Source organism: Neolamprologus multifasciatus, chromosome 13, assembly GCF_963576455.1.
Source record: "Neolamprologus multifasciatus chromosome 13, fNeoMul1.2, whole genome shotgun sequence".
NCBI lineage: Eukaryota > Metazoa > Chordata > Actinopteri > Cichliformes > Cichlidae > Neolamprologus > Neolamprologus multifasciatus.
The window spans coordinates 33,009,808-33,029,196 of record NC_140451.1 but is presented as its reverse complement, the minus strand read 5'-3'; the positions used below and the strand labels follow the sequence as shown (position 1 = coordinate 33,029,196).

General features: G+C 44.8%; 2 protein-coding genes across 3 annotated transcripts; one reads left to right on the top strand and one right to left on the bottom strand.

Moving 5' to 3' along the window:
• The first annotated feature begins 5,858 nt into the window (after positions 1-5,858).
• On the top strand, positions 5,859-10,947 carry LOC146505863 (2-aminoethanethiol dioxygenase-like). 2 transcript variants are annotated; one of them, XM_085182814.1, is made up of 2 exons: positions 5,859-6,243; positions 7,615-10,947. In XM_085182814.1, exon 2 carries the CDS (start codon positions 7,771-7,773, stop codon positions 8,527-8,529), a length of 759 nt encoding a protein of 252 aa, XP_085038940.1. In that variant the 5' UTR covers positions 5,859-6,243; positions 7,615-7,770; the 3' UTR covers positions 8,530-10,947. The 2 variants fall into 2 exon arrangements, with proteins under 2 accessions (XP_085038940.1, XP_085038941.1); XM_085182815.1 differs by having other exon boundaries at positions 5,859-6,261.
• Positions 10,948-11,889: 942 nt separating this feature from the next.
• LOC146505862 (E3 SUMO-protein ligase EGR2-like) lies at positions 11,890-17,447 on the bottom strand. The gene is made up of 2 exons (XM_085182811.1): positions 17,036-17,447; positions 11,890-16,925 (listed from the first exon to the last, which is right to left on the bottom strand). Exons 1-2 carry the CDS (start codon positions 17,190-17,192, stop codon positions 15,898-15,900), a joined length of 1,185 nt encoding a protein of 394 aa, XP_085038937.1. The 5' UTR covers positions 17,193-17,447; the 3' UTR covers positions 11,890-15,897.
• Between the last annotated feature and the right edge of the window lie 1,942 nt (positions 17,448-19,389).

Genomic DNA, 19,389 nt, shown 5'->3' with positions numbered 1-19,389 from the left:
AGTTTGAGACTAAAGTTTAATCACAAATTTATACATTTGAAGGACAAGGTCTGCGCATACAGAGAGGAGCCCCGCCCACACCTCACACCACTGTTTTGCTAACAGACTCGTCAGACGCTGCAAACTGGTTCTGAGTGCTGAGAATTTGGCCTGCAGGAGCTCTCAGCGCCCTGCAGGACTCTTTTGTGCACACAAATGTTGACCGCACCAACGTAGTACACATCTGTGACCACGCATCCCTACCAGATGCGCTGAACAACATCTATATGTTTGATGCTCAGCATGATGTGTTGCTACGTTCTACAGTTGGACTATCGAGAGCGTCCTGAGCAGCTGCATCCCTGCCTGCTATGGTAACTGCATTGTATCGGATTGCAAGACCCTACAACTGATAGTGGGAGCAGCTGAGAAGATCATTGGAGCCTCTCTTCCCTCCATAACAGAGAGCTACCACACCCGCTCCATCCGCAAAGCCACCAGCATTGTGGAGGACCCCACACACCCCTCACACACACTCTTCACCCTGCTGCCTTCTGGCAAGAAGTACCAGAGCATCCGGGCGCTCACTGCCCGACTGAGGAACAGTTTCTTCCCCCAAGCCGTCAGACTCCTGAACACTCAGTGACACACACAGCTGCAAACACATCACCACCAAGCACTTATCACACACACACACACACACTCCTGGTGCCTATGGTACGACAGCTTTTCTCCGTGCCCCTGGTACACTGCGCAGAAACACCTTGCATACAACTTTTTGTTACTTTTGCATACAATACTCACATCTCCATTGCACTGTCTTGCCTTGTTTCTTTTGCAATTTTTGCACATTGTACTTTATGTATTTCTGTGTTGATGGTCTGTTATGTCATGTGCAGCACCAGGGTCTCAGAGGAACGCTCTCTCGCTGCACCACTGCACATGGCTGAAATGACAATAAAAGCCACTTGACTTGAGTTGACAATTTGTTGGATGTGCAGATATAGTAGCAACAAATAATCTTGGATTGTAGACTAAAGTAAATGTGATCTTGGAAGATATCGAGTTCATGCAGTGCATCATGGGAGGACAGCAAACCTCAAACGAGTCTGCAGTCTACACACAACATGCGCAGCCGCTGCTGTTTACTGTCCTGTTATAAATATACAAGGCTGGCCGTGTGTGTGTTTGTGTGTGTGTGCTGGCTGCACAGCAGCCGCCTGTTGCAGAATAATTTAAACTGTTTATTTGATTTGGAGGACGGCCTACGCGGGGCTTCCACAATCTGGCTCTCCGTCAGGGCTAAAAGCGTCCGAGCTCTGCATCACGCCGTCTATTTTCAGCAGGCCTTCGCTTCCTGCTAATAAAAACAGCACGTCGCTTCAGGAGAACTGTGGCGTCACGCGCTGACCGCACACATGCTCGGCAGTATTTCTGGTGTGGAAGCGAGGCCTCCGTGTCACATTGCGAGTGGGTGGGTGTCAGGAGAAGTTTTTACGGACTGAAGGGAAGTGAGGAGGTGATCTGCGTGGGAGCGGGTGACATCTCCACGGACGGTGGAGGGAGATCTCTGTGACTTGTTTGCTCACAGCCCGAGTGCACACTACAGTATTACTGAAGTGTTAAAGAGTCAGCATGATGGTGGCTCCAGATCCTGTCCACATTATGTCATCAATGATCTGATTACAACTGCAAAACTCTACAAAAGTCAGTGCGAAACTCGACTGATGCGCTCTGCAAAGGTTTAATGGGAACAGCTGATACAGGACCCACCAAAAAAGCCTAAATGGCTACAAAAAGGTTCACAAAGTATTGAAAAATGGCCCTAAAACGACACAAAATAACGCATTTAAAATTAAAATATGGTACAAAATTACCACAAAAGGGTCCACATCAACTCAGAATGAGCACAACAGACCCCAAAATAAGAAACGTGCAGAATTATGACAAAAAAGATGGAAAGTAACAGAAATAAATTCTCCCAAAGAGCCAGCAGCTCATCCAAAACCCCACAACAACATCAAAATAGAAAAACCCACAAAAGATTGTCAGAAATATCTACAGTAATGCAATAAAGTACAAAGAAGATCAAATGCTCACAAATAGGTGAAAAACAAAACTCCCCCAAAAAACTACACTTTGCACAGAATTTGCTACAATGTTGCAAATTCCGTTCAAACAGCATCGAAACACAAACACACCAAAAAAGATTAAAATGAACACAATATAATTCAAAACAATCTCAAAATTGTGAGAAAAGGTAACAAATGCCTCAAAACTGCCACACAACAAAACACAGTGGCCGTAAAATAATAATTCAATTCAATTCAATTCAATTTTATTTATATAGCGCCAAATCACAACAAATGTCGCCTCAAGGCGCTTCACAGATACAGAGAAAAGCCCAACAATCATATGACCCCCTATGAGCAGCACTTTGGTGACAGTGGGAAGGAAAAACTCCCTTTTAACAGGAAGAAACCTCCAGCGGAACCAGGCTCAGGGAGGGGCGGGGCCATCTGCTGTGATTGGTTGGGGTGAGAGAAGGAAGACAGGATAAAGACATGCTGTGGAAGAGAGACAGAGATTAATAACAGATATGATTCAATACAGAGAGGTCTGTTAACACATAGTGAGTGAGAAAGGTGACTGGAAAGGAAAAACTCAATGCATCATGGGAATCCCCCGGCAGACTACATCTATTGCAGCATAACTAAGGGAGGATTCAGGGTCACCTGGTCCAGCCCTAACTATATGCTTTAGCAAAAAGGACAGTTTGAAGCCTAATCTTAAAAGTAGAGATAGTGTCTGTCTCCTGAATCCAAACTGGAAGCTGGTTCCACAGAAGAGGGGCCTGAAAACTGAAGGCTCTCCCTCCCATTCTACTTTTAAATACTCTAGGAACAACAAGTAGGCCTGCAGAGCGAGAGCGAAGTGCTCTAATAGGGTGATATGGTACTACAAGGTCATTAAGATAAGATGGGGCCTGATTATTTAAGACCTTGTATGTGAGGAGCAGGATTTTGAATTCAATTCTGGATTTAACAGGAAGCCAATGAAGGGAAGCCAAAACAGGAGAAATCTGCTCTCTCTTTCTAGTCCCTGTCAGTACTCTTGCTGCAGCATTTTGGATTAACTGAAGGCTTTTCAGTGAGTTTTTTGGACATCCTGATAATAATGAATTGCAGTAGTCTAGCCTGGAAGTAATAAATGCATGAACTAGTTTTTCAGCGTCACTCTGAGACAGGATATTTCTAACTTTAGAGATGTTGCACAAATGGAAGAACGCAGTCTTACATATTTGTTTAATATGTGCATTGAAGGACATATCCTGGTCAAGACGACCACAGAGAAACTCTCAAATATACAAAATGACCTAAAACAAAAGTAGCAGTGTTTGTTTAGCTTGGCACAAACTGCACGTAGGGCATTTAAATGAACACACAGCAAACAGCATGACTGGTGTTTGTGAACTTTACGAATCCTTTTAGAGCATCAAAACATGCAGTTTGGTTTGTGTCAGTTTGTTTTTCAGATTTACGGTCCAGGATGAGCCTCTGTAAACTCTCCATTTCAACCCTAAATCTGTACCTGACATATTTAAAACAGGTAAAAATCAGTTGGCTGTGGACAGTGAGCACCCTGACAGGATAACACATCCTGACGAGGCTCGCCCACATCCTGTTTCTCTCTGGTTTGATGTCAGCAGTGAACACAAAGCCAAACGAATGCCTTTATCAGGGTGAATTTCCATAAAGTAGGCTGTGTGTGTGTGGGTGGGTGTTTCCCAGCAGAAAGATGCCCAAATGTGCTGCCTACGTCTTTATCATGAAATGCCAAACTCAACTAGTGAGTCACGCTTACAGATGAGTCACTGTTAGAGTTTCAGGACTAAAGTGTGTTTTTTACCCACAAAGATGTTATAATTTCATTAAAGTGTCCTCTTCCGTTTGGAGCAGAGTGACGGAGGCGCATCCTCGTGACCCAAACAGCTGAAGAGCTTTATCCCAAAATATGATGAATACAGCTGACACCCTCTCATGAGTGGGGTTATTATAGAGGTCCACGATCCTGCAGTGACAAAAAAGGGACGAGACAGCCGCAAACTCCAAATGGTCAAAGGTGGAGGGAAATGACCGTGAAGAGACACAAATCAGACAGGAAACACCTTTAAAATCACAAAAAAGACATAGAATGATTAAAAATGACCAGACATGATGCCGTGTGACTACTATTAACATAAAAATACTTCTACAGAAAGGCAAAAATGTCCACAAAGCCCAAAATCATGCAAAATGCCTGCAGGGAAACACTAAAGAACTCAGGAAAAATGCAAAAATGATCACAAAAGGGACCAAAAACAGATGCAAAACGAACACAAAACAAGCAGAACACAACTTCAAATGACAGAAAAGATGCAAAACAATTACAGAAGCACAAAAAACTACAACATGTCACATATAACACCAAAATGTGCAACAATGACCAGAACAGTCCCAACTAACACAAAATGTTGCAAAATGAGTGAAAAGAGGCAAAAATGAACTACAAACCTCATGAAAAATGTATCAAACACTCAATATAGACACAAAACAACCAGATTTCTACTTCAGTGTGTTCCATCAAAGCTGGAAACGGTGCAGCAGCAACACAGTCCCAGATCCTGATGCTACCACCACCATGCTCGCTGTTCTCACCGCTCCTCAAACACGCCTCTTGTCCTTGCAGCCAAACAGCTCAGTCTTCGTCTTTTTGGCTCATCCATTTGTGCAGCTGTGAATTCCAGCTGAGCTTGAAGGTGTTGATTTTGGTGCCGGGGCTCCTTCCTGTCCATGATGTTGTAAAATGAGCGTCACTGTGGCGGGCTTCAGCCTTGGCTGTTCCAGGTTGATCCTAACCCACTTCCTTCCATCTGAGGGTGACGGTTTGGGCCTTCTCCCAGAGCTCACAGGTGACACATCTGAAGAACTTAGACTTCGGTACGACTGCGTGATGTGATGATCTCTAAACTCTGCAGCTGTTTAGAAGAAGAGAGAACTTCCCAGCTTGTTGTTCTGAGTATGATGAGCTGTGTCATTTATCATGTTTCTTTTTCTCTTTGTTGAGGACATGTGGTCCCTTTTGCCATTTCACTATTTTTATTATATTATTGGCTCTTTGCCACTGTGAATATTTAATGTTTAAGTTCATGAAGAAGTGCGTCAGCCTCAAAATGTCTTGGGGGAAGGATGACGCAGGAGCATTTTGCAGTTTTTAAGCTCTGCGTGTTTTGGTTTATCTCACGTTTAGTGTTTTTGACATGTTTTTGTGTTTTATGTTTACTTCATGCTGCGTCTGCTGCCAAGAGCTGATGGAAAATAGCTGATAGCTTAATCGGGTCATGAGATCAATGTTTTTGTGCTGCTCCCTGATAAAGAAATGAGGCTAACGTGATTCTGTTTATAATAACCTGAAGGCTGAGGGTTCAAATCCAGCTGGAGCGGTGAATTATTATAAGTAAAAGCATATGTGACACTTATGTCCACATTAATCACCAGAACGCTGCTTTTTGACATCTTTAATAAACAAGATGTGATAAATGTGAAACCTGAGGCCGTCCGAGTGTAAAGTGCCACATTAATGCTCCCACGGTGAACTGTGGAGTGTTTTCTTTGGAATAAAGCGTTCCAGGAAACGAGGCTTCATCTTTCTTTGATGCACTCTATATTTATCCCGATGTTGGGCCGCTGCTGGGTTACTCCTGTCCACTGTTTGTAACTCAGTAATGACTGGGGGGCAAAGAGCATTAAGAAGTAAATATTCAGAGGCATGCTGGGTAATGTAGTGCTACTTTCCGAGATTGCTTGACTTTAAGCTCGCGGATAAAGCGACAGTGTTCGCAGTGCGCTGACCCTGGAGGAGAGGGACCTAAATACGAAGCTCATTTTCTCCCCGTTTGACTTCAATCTGATTTGGTGTCGTGGACGTCCACGCGAGAGGCCCGACAGACTTCGTTTCCCACAATGCACCAGGTGTGAACCCGTGAAACGCTGCGCGGTGCGGACGTGTTTGACAGTAATTCAAAAATGGGGCAGCGGAGCAGATAAGAGTGACCGCGGCGGAGTGTGACGAAGGCCTCCAGACACCCCGAAGCTCCCCGAGCTTCTCCGACTCCTCCTGCTTTGTGTCCGTTTGCCTCTTTAGGTTGTTTGTGTGCTGCTCGCGGAGCCTCACGCGCTGATCGACAAAAACGGGAATGAATGAGGAGAGCGGACTGTGAAAAAGGTGAGCGCAGGGGAGCAGGTGAGGTCTCACTCTGCTGCCGTTTCCGGACACCGGAAATCATTCCGTCCAAAGAAAAATGCACAAACTCAGAGTGACGGCGGTCAACGTGCCGCACGTGTTGTTGTGGTGATCGCACCGGTGACGTATGTGTTGTGTTTTTGATTTTAGCTTTAAAATCAGCTGTTGGGTGGGATTTCTTTCATTCATGTCGGGTTAATGATTATGATCCATGACGTCATGTTTGTGTGAATTCAACACTTTTTGCACTGAAGCTTCAGACACACTTGCAGCACACCTGGACAGGTCACCAGTTTAGAGACACCTCACAGAGAGGCCCCAGCCGGTCAGTGGGTTCGAGTCCGGGACCGGCATCATGAGATTCATCAAATAGACTTGATGCTTTTTTCAGTGGGACCCAAAACAATCATTGTTTTCAGGGTTTTACCTGAACAGGTGCTAAATAGTACCTGCTCGCTGGGCTACAAAGCCATGAGCAGGTACTGAAATGTGATGTCATCAGACCGCATGCCACCGATTGGCTGCTCAGTGGTGTCACTCCTCATTCCCGAAAATTAAACTGCCATTTTTGAAACCCAGTAACAAGGGAAACAGCTCCAAAAAACTGTGTTCCCCGAGTCTGATTAAAGCCACAGACCACCACCTTGTATGGATGAATTACAGTTAAGATAAGATAAGACTTTATTGATCCCACGCAGGGAAATTTGTGCATTACCTCGACTGAGGTAGAGATAGCAGAAGAAAAATACAAACAAATACAAAATAAATAAGATAATAAACTATATACAACGGTAGCATACACAGTATGTGATTATGGACAGAGGGTTGTTGAAATATGCAACAAATAAATGGAACTAATTAAAATAATTATCCTAAAAATATGTGACAAATTGTTTCTGAATTGATTCACCTACTCACTTTTATTTTTTATTTATTTTTTGTTAAAATAATCATTTTTAATGTTTTTTTTTTTGTTTGTTTTTTTAATTTGTCGTCCTCTGTATTTGTTTCCAAATGTTATTTTTGCAAATTCAAAGTGTTTTCGTGAGGTCACATTTTTAAGGTTTTGGTTGATAGACGTCAAAATTGAAAGTAATTTTAGATAATGAAAGGAGCAGACAAATTATCCAAAACTTAATTTAACAACAAATTAGTTTCTTTATTTGTGAAGTTTGCAATTTTGGCCGCTTCGGTCCTCCGTGGGTTCACACAGCGGGAGTTACGTTTGCACTGATGGCGGCGCTGTAAACCGTCGCAGACTCTGTGGGAGAACACCCGAAGGATGAATACCAGCCCTGCTGTTTCTCGTTATTCGGTTTATGATATTTAATTTCGTCATTTTTGTTTCTGCAGTTTCTTTTTTAGGCTTTGATCTTCGTGAGGGCAGAAACCAGTGAGCCGAGCCCCTGAGGAGTGAGTCCTCTTGTGGTCACACGATCTTTGGCGCTAGCTACACACAGCTACAGCTAACGGGGACCAGCGGACCGAGCGGCGGCTCCTCGCTTCGGTATGATGCCCGGTGACAGCAGTATGGCCTCCCTGGTTCAGAGGATAGCTCGGCAGGCTCTCGCCACCTTCAGGAACACACCCGCGGTGGGCGACGAGGCTTCCAAGGCCTTCCTGGAGAACCACGGCAAGCTCCGGAGCCTGATGTCGGAAGTGCGGGCTGCCGACCTGAAGCTCGTCCCGCGGAGAGCCGAGGACGGCGGCGCGCCCCCTGCTCAGCACCCGTATCACCGCAGCGCGCCCCCGGTCACCTACATGCACATCTGTGAGACGGACCAGTTCAGCATGGGGGTGTTCCTGCTGAAGAGCGGGGCCTCTATCCCGCTGCACGACCACCCGGGCATGCACGGCGTGCTCAAAGTCATGTACGGGAAGGTCCGGATAAGCTGCTTCGACCGGCTCGAGCGACCGGCCGGGGGCGGGGGCGCGCTGCCCCGGGCGGAGATGGGCGCTCTGCGGCGCTACGTGCTTCGCTCCACCGGGGAGTACACGGAGGAGAGTGGACCCTGCGTCCTCTCCCCCGACCGGGACAACCTCCACCAGATTGACGCCGTGGATGGGCCCACAGCTTTCATGGACATCTTAGCCCCGCCGTACGACCCGGACGACGGCAGGGACTGTCACTACTACAAGGTGCTGCCCGGGGAGGGGGTCAAAGACTCGGAGCAGACGGAGAAGGAGGTCTGGCTCATGGAGATCTCGCAGCCTCCGGAGTTCTGGTGCGGAGGGGAGCCGTACCCGGGCCCGGAGGTGTGCCTCTGATCCCCCCCTCCACCCTCCCAGAGCCCTGCAGCCTGGCTGGATCCACAAAGGATCTCCAGTCATCATCAGAGCCGCCAGCAGGCGCAGAGTAGAGGGCCAAATGTGGGATTAAATTGTGGTAAAGGGTAGAAATGATGCCTCAGCCCTGCAGCACACACTCTGCGAGCGTGAACTTTATTCACTCCAGCTTCTGCTTCAGTTGGACAAACATCGGAGCCTCAGGCAACAGTCAACGACTTCCTGCCTGTGCTGTGATCCCCGTGGATGTGACGGTCAGGAACCCACATCTGAATCATCTGTTGATGTGCTCACTTTCAGGAAGTAGTTTTATTTTTAAAAACTGAGGCTCTTTACAGAGACTCCAGTTAAGCCAGAGTCTGTCCTGAAACCTGACTGAACGCTAACAAACCTCTCTCGGTATTTATATTTACTCTGCTCAGCGACACTAACTGGATATGGAGGACCCCAGCTGCCCAAATCACACATAAATCCATTGTTGAATCGACAAAGTTTTCTTGTTTTCAGGCTGTCAAAATGGGGGAAAATAGATGTGCAGGACTGAAACGACCACAGTGAAATACGGCCAATAAGCCTTAATGCATCAATAAGTTTATTAATAGTCTATGGGCATAGATGAATATTGGATTCATAACATTTAATTTACTGCTGTATAATAAAATAATTCTCCCATTTCGTTACCTTCCCAGTTATTCATTTATAAAAGTGTTTAAAATTATTTAAAATTGGTATAGAGTTCTAGAAAATACGCTAATTCGCCATTGAACACGTAGGAATATGAGCATCAGAAAACTCCATGTTGTTTGTATGCATTGCTAACTCTTCAAAGAGTGTATAATAAATGAATAAATAAGGAATTAAAGAGGTTTGACTATGAAGGAAAACATAAAAAATAAAGTAAAATAATGCAGAAGCAACTTAGCTGTGAAACTATTAAATGACCCAATAATACATGTTAGTATTTTAATTATGTATTAATTTATAAATGAGAAGGTGGTGGATAAATAATTTAATTTTAAATATTTATTCTATAAAGTGACAGTTTTTGTTTTCTTATTATTTTGTTAATCATGTTCTTTTCTTTGTTTCCAAATTTTGTTTTTGTAAAATCAAAATGTTTGTGATGTAAACGTTTTGATTTTTGGTGGATTGATGCCAAAATAGAAAATGAATTTAAAAAGGACAGAAAGAGGTTAACTGCACAAATTTGTTTTTTTGGCAGCTTCAGTCTTCCATAAAGTGTTGAATCTGACCGACAGCTGTTTCGTTACAGTCACATCTGGACTGATTTTCAAAGCTAAAATCAGACCAGCTGTTTTTATTTCACACCTGAAAGTTGATAATGCTGCGTTTGAGAAAAGTCTGGAATTTTCTGCTTTCATTTTGACTGAATTTTTCAAGGTTCACTGAAAACAATAATAACTGGGATGTTTTAATACACGTCAGTACTTCATGTCCTTCAGTCTGAGGACCTCACTGGTGATGTAAGGACTGTAACTGCTGACATAATTACTTATTAGGAACAAAACCATATTGGAAATAAATGCAAGCATTAATTACATTTTTAAAATGAACTTAATTATGTTCACTTTGGTTTTCTTTATTAACCAACTTTAAATATTTTCCTTTCCTCTTGTCACCTGATTTATTTCCCCAAATATCTTTTATTTTTACTTTATTTTTTTTTCTACTGTTCTGCTTCAGCTAAACCATCTGAAACATACAAATAATAAAACTGTAAAACTGCCTAAATCACAACTGAACATATCAGTGGTAAACATTTATACTTTTGCCCAACGCAGAAATAAAATGAAAAATTAATTAAAATAAGTAAGTACTGCTAATTGAAATAAATACAGTAATAAATAGCAACAGAAATCAGTTCATTTATGTCCATGTAGCATTAATATTCACTTTGATGGCTTTATTAGCAAATGTATAATACTGTAATGTAATTTATATTTTTGGCTTCTCTGGTTCTCCGTACACGTATACCCAGCCGCTCCCACGTATTACTCTCCGCATGAGGGGAAACAAAAACGTCCCAGGCTCCTGGCTGCTCCTTGAAAGCAGCACCGAAGGACCACTGCAGGACCCTGCTGATGTCTCTTTACTCGTCTTCCTGCTTCAGGCTTTGTGACGTCAGAGCTTCGGGTCTCTTTTGAAGACTGAAATCTCGTAAAGCTGCAGATTTTCTCATGTTAGGACTCTTTACGCCGTCGCCGCCTTTTCTTCTTCTTCTCCTTTCTGAGAGACTCCTCAGGACTGTGTTCATGTTTGTATCTCCGATTGAAAGATGTGCACTAAATCGAGTTTATCAGCACAAAGTGTCTTTGAGAGAAATGTCAGAAAATGTCCATGTGATTACAAAATAAAGAGAAAAGAAATCTGTTCAGCCTTAAGTTTGATTAGCGCTGGAATTTATTTGCAATTAATTCTTATTTAATTGTTATTCATATAACTTCTTTATTGTGTTATGATTTTGGCACTTAGAGTCCTCCATACCACTGATAATATCATGTAAATACAGTATGTAATACATTTATGCATAAATGAGAAAATAACTTGAAAGATCAAATTAGAACATTTTAGAAATTTAGATTTGATTCCCACACAAATGCAAGAAACACGAGAGCAAATAAAAGCTCTATTTTTGTCTGTTTCAAAGTTAAATGAACCACCAGGGGGCAGTGTTCCCCCACTGCGGTTGTTGATGGATGTTTTATAGCACCTTTGTCCTCACAGAGGAAATGTGCTCTTACTCTCTCTCTCGGTTAAATAAAGGTAACCCTGGGTCGCTGCACCATCTGGTGGTAGAAACTGGTATTACATGGATGTGCAGCCTGGCCATATTTCAGCTTTAGTTGATATTTTTTGGACACAATAAACAGATGATTTGAACATAAAGTTGCAGTGGGTGTATCCTCACAGTCCGCTCCTAGCTTTAGTAAATTTTGGAATAGGTACCTTTCATGCCCACAATTTAGTGACAGACCATTGCCGTTTTTGTCCATATATTTTTGATTTTTGACAGTGTCAGTTCTCCATATATAAGGAAGCTGGGACAGAATCTGTCATATACACCTGAACCAATGTTCCCTCTAATTTTTCATGTGTCTGAGCGAACACACAAACTCCCTGAGCGTCCCTTGGACACTATGAGCAACAGCAGACGTGTCGAATCCATCCAAGTTACATGTTTATTAAAGTAATCAAATTACAGCATTTATGTTAGACTACTTTTAATTAACTGCTTTTGCCCACTTACAATGAAAATGTAAACAAATCTTGTTCATGTGTAGCATGTTAACACTATTGGAAGGAAAAATAAGCTGAACTCCAATAAAGCTTTGACTGTATGATGAGTCTGTGGTCTGGGAGAGAGTCTGTAACTGTCTGCAAAATACAGTAAATAATGACCAATGTTGGGAAATTAATTATATAGTTACTTCTTTAAAAAAGTAACTGAGTTATGCAAACAAAGTTTTTTGCGGCTGTTTACCTAAAAATGCAGCCAAGGAGTTTTTAAATAAACATTTCAAACTATTTGCAGAACAATCAGCTGTTCTGCATCAAATCTGATGCCACACAAATTATTTGTGCCACTCCAAAAATCATTTCTGTCCACTATGAGATGAAGGAGAACAACAGCCTGATACCTGCAGGCCTGACAGCAGCAGATGTATCACTGCTGTAACACCTGTAACACTCAGCAGTCGCCTCATTGTTCTGACACACACAAAACTATTGACTACACTACACACTAACTACACACTAACTACACAAGATTTGCGCTAAATGTCACAAATCTCTCACATCTCAAAACACCTCCGTGACTCCTAAAACTTCCCTCCTCTCTAAACAACTAAATGTCATGTTGCCATATCATGTTTTGATTGGTTCACGTGGTACATATTTCCACCAATAGGAAAGGCTGGAGGGGGCTGTTTTTGTTCACAGGCTTTCGAGCGTTTTCCTTATAAAACGCCGTTTTTACCGTTTCTTCCCGCAGTAAATATAAACAACGACAGTATTCAGGAAGAAAAACAAACATTGCAGATATTTTATCATAACTCTGGTTTTACGGCCGATCAACACAATTTAAAAACTGGTATAAAGTCCACACTTTGTCCGTCAGTTGTTCCGTCTGTCCTGCTCACATCTCCAATGGTTGTACACGTTGTCATTAACGTGGCTTCACTCCACATCAGCCGCTTTGCTAAAACACCGGTGTCGCACATAAGGACGCTGTCATAGCCTGTCAGCCACGGTGACTGTCACGGACCCGGCTCTGGGGACTCGGGGTCCGTGGGCAGTGGGGACTATGACTGTTGTTGTTATTATTATTATTATTATTATTATTATTATTGTTGTTGTTGTTGTTGTTGTTGTTATTATTTGGTGTGTTGTCTGCACTGCCCCTGTGCACATCTGTATGTAGGCAGGTATGTGTGTGTGTTGCCTTTCTTCTGTGGCCATGTTACAGGCACCTTCAGCCCTGGGGGCGTGGCCTGACTTGAAGGCTGGCCACACCCGAAGTCCTTGCCGCACACCTGCTCCTCATCTGGGCTCGTCGGGGGAGCTATTTAGATGAGCGATGGAGCTTCCACCGACGCTGGATTATTGCGTTTGACTACATGTCAGTCTTCGAGTACAGTCAAGTGTGAGTGTATGCCTGCTGGGATACAGTGTGTAACGGCTGCCTCTATTGTTTTCCCCTCAGGAGGAGTGTGGGACGAGGAGGAGCAGTGAGCACGGGGAGTGCAGGGACACTGGGGCAGAGAGCACTACACGGGGACTTTTGGGAAGAAGACACTACACGGGAGTCTGGGAAACTGGGGATTTATTGTTGTTTACTTCACCACCTTGTAAATAAACACTGTTGCACTGAAGAGTCCGGCGTTTGGGTCCTATTTCCCCATCTCCCCACGGTCTGCCAGCCAGACCGTGACAGTGATTAGCTGCGTATATACGAATGTGAATCACATCATTGGCTGGACTATGTGATAAGGTGGCATCGTTCTGATCCCATACAGGAGCAGCCAGTCACTGACTAACACTGCAAAACAGGATTGTTAAAGTTTTCATTTTAATTTCAATTCAGGTTAGATTTTTTTTTTGTGCGCAACGCAGATTTTCTGTGCGCAGAGACCGTGCCAGCAGTGCGCGATTGCGCACGCGCGCAGCTTAGATGTAACGTTGCACCTGAAGGCGACCGTTTTATGCTTTTCCTTGTTTCTCGAGGCCTGAGTGTGAGATAAAGTTGGATTAGTCTGAAGTAAGAATCAAAGCTAACCTGTGTGTACTTTCATTAAAAAGAAAAAAGAGGCAGCAGCGACTGAACAGTTCCACGTTTATTTGCATTGACAAGAAGCATCAATTCTTCAGAATAAAAGCTTTAGTGCTTTCTCTCATTTGCATAAAATAGTAAAACACACAAAAACAAACTTTTACTTTTTGCCCACTTACTCTGTGTCTCTTTGTCTCACATTGACTGGCAAGAAATACAAAAACAGGAAATAACAGATTATCAGGCTACAATCAATAAATCCCATTCACAGCGCACCCCAGCCTCAAGCTGTGACATCACCGTATCCCCTCAGTGTGCTCTGATGCTGCATCACACATATACACCTACATACTGCATTAGTTCACGTGACGCCGTGGCTGCCATGCTGCTCCAAATACATGCGTGTGTGTGGAAACACAGGGCTGATCTCTCGCTGACCTTTCAGCCGATGTTCGGTGTGCTATATGTGTGCTATGGGACACTTATTTAGGTCAGTTAAATAGTTCTTTAACCAAAACATTTGTCTCGTATCTCAGAAGGTAAAAAATATAAAATAAACATGGCTGACTCAAGTGAGCAAAAGCAGCAAATTTTAGAGGTTTATGTGAAAAAGCCCGGAAAAACAGGAGCTTTTATTTTGGAAACCTGCTATGATAAATACATTTGACTAACTTCACACAATCTGAGGTCTTTCTGAGCATCATGAAAGCTTTCTAACAAATTATATTGTTTTATTTTGAAAATCTAGCAAAATAGACAAGTTCCAGTAACTAAATAGATGATTTTTTAAACTACAGCAAAAAAAAAAACAACCCAAAAAACAAACAAAAAACAAAACAAACAAAAAACAAAACAAAAACAAAAACAACAAAAAAACAACCGTCATCTTAAATAATCTCAATGAATTCCCAACTAACTAGAGGATTAAATGTAGAAAATGTGGTAACTTCCAATAACTAATTTAGGCTTTTATTTTGAAATAAGCGAGCGTAACTTGTTTCACACAACTAAAAAAAGGCCTCTTATTTTGACATTCTCACAGAAATAAATTACCTTGATAACGTCTAAACAACTAATTAAAGGCTTTTATCTTTAAAAATCATTAAAAATTATTTTAGTCCTGATCCCCCCTCCCCAAAAAAGGATTTTTACTTTGAAAATATTGAAATAATTTAAGTAGTTTCAGGCTGTTTAACACAATAACATAATCAGCTTCTCTCTGATGTGTTTGAATAAAATGTTATTTTTGTTTATCCTAACTTCACGCCAATCATTTTACTCATTTACGACTATAAAATGTCATAAAACAACCTTCTATCTGTGGCCTGTTGTTTCCTGTCGCCCAACAAAGCAGCGCAAAATGAGTTTCTTTCATACAGAAACGTCAGAAGCCAAACGCAGACCCCCTGAGACACGGCATCTACGTGTCTCACTCTGACTACAGCGCCTGCGTTCATTGGTTTCTCCTAAAAACTGTAAAGTGTTGGACTTTTATTCTTTTCAAATATGGTGCAGAGGAACGTTTGAGTGCCAACAGTCTGAAGACACTCAGCCTTGAACTTGGACTGAAGGTTTTTAAATGATTTTTCTGTGATCTTACAAATATAGAAAAGGCTGGTGTCGCGTTATCCGAGAGAATTTCACTAACGATTCCTCACAGTCCTCCTCCGGGAGTCACATGTGATGCCTCCGTGACTCTCTGAGTGTTTTTGTGCATTTAACTCCAAATGAAAGCTGGAGCAGCAGTAACCCTCTCACCTGACTCACCTGACTCACCTGTGCTGCCCGGCACGTGACTGAATCCCTGAGAGCTTGAAGCACAGACAGCAGACAAAGTGTTCACTAAAAGCAGGTTGTGAGATGTTGTTCTTGGAGGTTCACTTAATCCTAGCACGGCCAGCTCCGCTCGTGTGGATTTTGTAGTCATAGTAACACACCTGGGGACCGGGTTTCTGGCTCTCCCTGATTTCTTCTTCGTGATATGGCTTCTAAAGAGACCTGCGGCTATTTCTGAGGTTAACTTAGACTACGGGGCACCGTTTGGGCTCGGAGGGCTCGGATTAGGACGCGGGGGTCTTCTTCTCCTTCTGCCGCAGGTGAATCTTCATGTGCCGCCTCCTCTCATCGCTGCGTGCGAACTTCCTCCCACACTGGTCGCAGGTGAACGGCTTCTCCCCGGTGTGCGTGCGGATGTGCGTGGTCAGGTGGTCGCTGCGGCTGAAGTTGCGCATGCAGATGCGGCACTGGAACGGCTTGTGGCCGGTGTGGATGCGCAGGTGCCGGCTCAGCTCGTCCGACCGGGAGAACCGGCGGTCGCAGCTCTCCGCCGGGCACGGATACGGTCTCTGGTGCACGGGGGTCTTGCTCGGGCGATTCGGGTACTTCCGGGGTCTTAAGATGGGCCTGAGGGGGAGGTTCTGGTGGCCGGGGAAGGGGGCGGCCGCCGGGCCTTCGGGCGCGCTGAGCGTAAAGTTCCTGATGGTGTTGAGAGGCGTGAGCGGCGGAGGCACCCGCAACGAGTCCAGCGGGTACGGGAGGGCCTTCCTCTCCGGGAAGCCGGCATGCATGTCCCTCTGGCAGCTCTGCGGGTAGAAGCCTCCATACTCCGGCACGATGGAGAGCAGCGCGCCATCAGCGGCCGGTTTGGGCGCAGAGCTGTAGGCGGGAGGCGGGTGGTAGGACACCGCGCAGGTGGAGGTGGACAGGTAACCCTGGTCCTGGTACACGTCCCCGCTGCAGGAGTAGGACTGGGGCGGGTGGGGGTGTGAGTGTGGGTGGGGGGGCGCGTACATGTGGCTGATATCCGGCTGGCCGTGCGCCATGTTCCCGTCTCCCGCTCCTCCTCGTCCTCCGCCTGCTGCTTCTCCCGCGTAAATGTTGGGTGATGCTGATCCGGACCCCTGTGCCGGTCCTGGGGGGGCGATGTCCGCACTGACCACGTTGATCACGTCCCCCTGCGCCCAGCCTGACCCCCCGCTCCCGGAGTCCAGGGAGAACCTGCCGCTAAACGCCACCGGCTGCGTGCGTAAAGTGGCCACGTACTGCGCCAGGTGGCCCTGGAGAGAGAGCTCAGGTGCGCCGAGATCACCTGCAACACAGAGAAGAGCGCAGTCAGACACATTCACAGGAACAAGCTCAGTATCTCCATCTAACTTGTCCGTCCACATCCTCGAGTGTTTGAAACACACGAACGCTTACCGCCTCCATCCCCACCACCGTCCCGCCCTTCAGCTCCCTCCGGCCCCACGGCCTCCTCCTTGAACACCATCACCGTTTCTGCGCATACATCTTTGGGAGCACCGTCTGGGATGCTGCCGAGAGACGCCGAGACTTCAGCCGCCGTCTTCGCGCTCATGTTCACCGACTCTCAGACGTGTTCGGTGTCTTCCCTCATTTTCTCCGGTCCGCCTCTCATCCCCCGTTAACCACTCCACGGAGGCGCGGCGGGGTTATAAAGGGAATCTCCCGGTGTCCCGTTGCGTCATTCACCAAATATGGAGTCGGGTTTAAAAATAAGAATAATAATAAAAAAGGAGAGGGAACTCCAGAAATAGGAGCTTCCCGTGACGAAACACGGACCAAATAAATGATGTTCAGTTCGCAAAACTTCAGGAGTGGATTTAAATTTTCTGCTCAATTTCAGCATGTTGTCACTATCATGCGCACGTGCTTTGCGTTGTTTTGGTTTCATATAAAGGGGGAAGAAGAGATGTTCCATTATTCGGAATTCCGGTCCCCCTGTCTCCATAAAAGGAGGTGAGAGGAGCTCCGCCGACGTATATGGCGGTATCCGGTTAAATTGGGTTGCATTGTGTTGTCTTCGTGCCAGCTGAGCCCACACACTGACTGCGCACACCCATTTGTTTTCGCTCTTGTCTTGTCAGGAACAGATTACTGCTCTGAGTCCCGCTATGGTTGGCCCGGTGTGATGGATGGGGGAGAATAATCATTGGAATCATCTCATCGCTGCTCTTGTACAAACATGGAAGAGAGAATAAAAGAAACGTCCAAGCGCAACTGTGCTGACAAACATCAGATCATCAGCCGAGAGTCCTGTAAGTTAAAGCTGAGGATCAGGAAGTGTTGAAACGTGTAAAATGACCAAACAGGCTCTGTTTCTGCATTTAAACCTTCTCTGAGTCTCTCATCCCCAAAAAATTATGTGCAGGTGAGCTCAGAGCTCTCGGTCTGCGAGCATACATGAACATATTAAAGGTATTTACTGGTTTAGCAGGTATGGAAGCTTGTTTATGCCACTGGGGGAGGGGGGGGGGGGTAGTCCTACTGACTCACACTTAACTGGAAAAATCGAGTTAACCTGAAACTTAAACCAGCATCCACAGAGTAAAGAGTTTAACACAGCTTGTGTTGAGATTTAAAGACTTGTGAACGATTTCAGAAGTGAGTCTGTCCACTCAGCAGCCCCCTCGGCCCTTATTTACAGCTTCATCGGAGCATTTTCTAAATTGCACACGGTTTCAGATAAATGAATTCAAACTTAGACGGAACAGTTTGACACTTATGAATATGAATCAGCTCGTTTTCTCTTCTATTGCTGCTCAAACTGGACTGATGTGGATTTGAAAACACGCTTCGTGTCATGTTTCAGAGTTTTCTGAAGGTGAGGGGAGGAATGTAGATCAACTGGTAAATCAGCTCTGCTGCTCCTCTCTCCACCCACTCATGAACAAGAACCTGATGCTTGAAGTTGTCCAACAACTCCTCCTCAACCTGGAGCATGGCTTCCAGCCTTTTATGGCCTCAGCTTTGGAAGAGCCAACTCTCTTCACAACCTCATCATCCACAAAACAACAAAGACCAGATACCGTCTGCACCTTCATAACCATCCTGGTGACAAAGTCCTCTTTAACCCTTCATTAAATAAGCACACTCTAACCTTTTGATGGCCCCAGAACTCCGTGTTAGACTTTGTTTGTGTTGTATTTGGATTAAATGATCTTCTGATGATGAAGCTCATGTTCCTCAGGCCTGAGCGGACCTTGCATACACACTGACGCTGCACATCAACATGGACTGGTTACCACATGCATTTCTTTTGGAGATCTCATCAGTTTCTGGGCAGATGTCTTATGAAACCCTGTGGAGTCGCTCGAGCTCCCGGAGGAAGAATTAGAAATTGAATCAACGGCACGTTAACATATGTGTTTGCAGCTCTTCAGGCCTGAACTCGAGGCTTTGACCAAATCTGTGACTTACGTTCTGTTTGTGTTCAGCAGGAATCGCCCGCAGAAGAGAAAGCGAACGTTTTTTAGTGTTTGGAGGTTAAACAGGAGCTTTGAAAGCGTGTGTTTGCCGTGCTGATTGGAGAGCTGCTGGAGCCGAAGCCTTCTGCTGAGCTGCAGCTCTCCGAGCCTTTTGAACGCCCACAGTTACAAAAATGTTGGTGTGTATTGTCGTTGTGTGGCGAGCCGCCCACCCTGTGGCAGATGGGGGGTTTGCTCTGTCCACACACACATTCACAGGAAACACATGCACACACACTTTCTGATGCTTAAACACTCCCACACAAACGCACACAGACACACACACAG

Bases quoted from the DNA above. Each gene is read 5' to 3' on its own strand.
- LOC146505862 (XM_085182811.1), bottom strand. From the start codon at position 17,192: ATGAGCGCGAAGACGGCGGCTGAAGTCTCGGCGTCTCTCGGCAGCATC. The intron at 16,926-17,035 runs GTAAGCGTTCGT...TCTGTGTTGCAG, and splicing joins CGGTGGTGGGGATGGAGGCG to GTGATCTCGGCGCACCTGAG.
- LOC146505863 (XM_085182814.1), top strand. From the start codon at position 7,771: ATGATGCCCGGTGACAGCAGTATGGCCTCCCTGGTTCAGAGGATAGCT.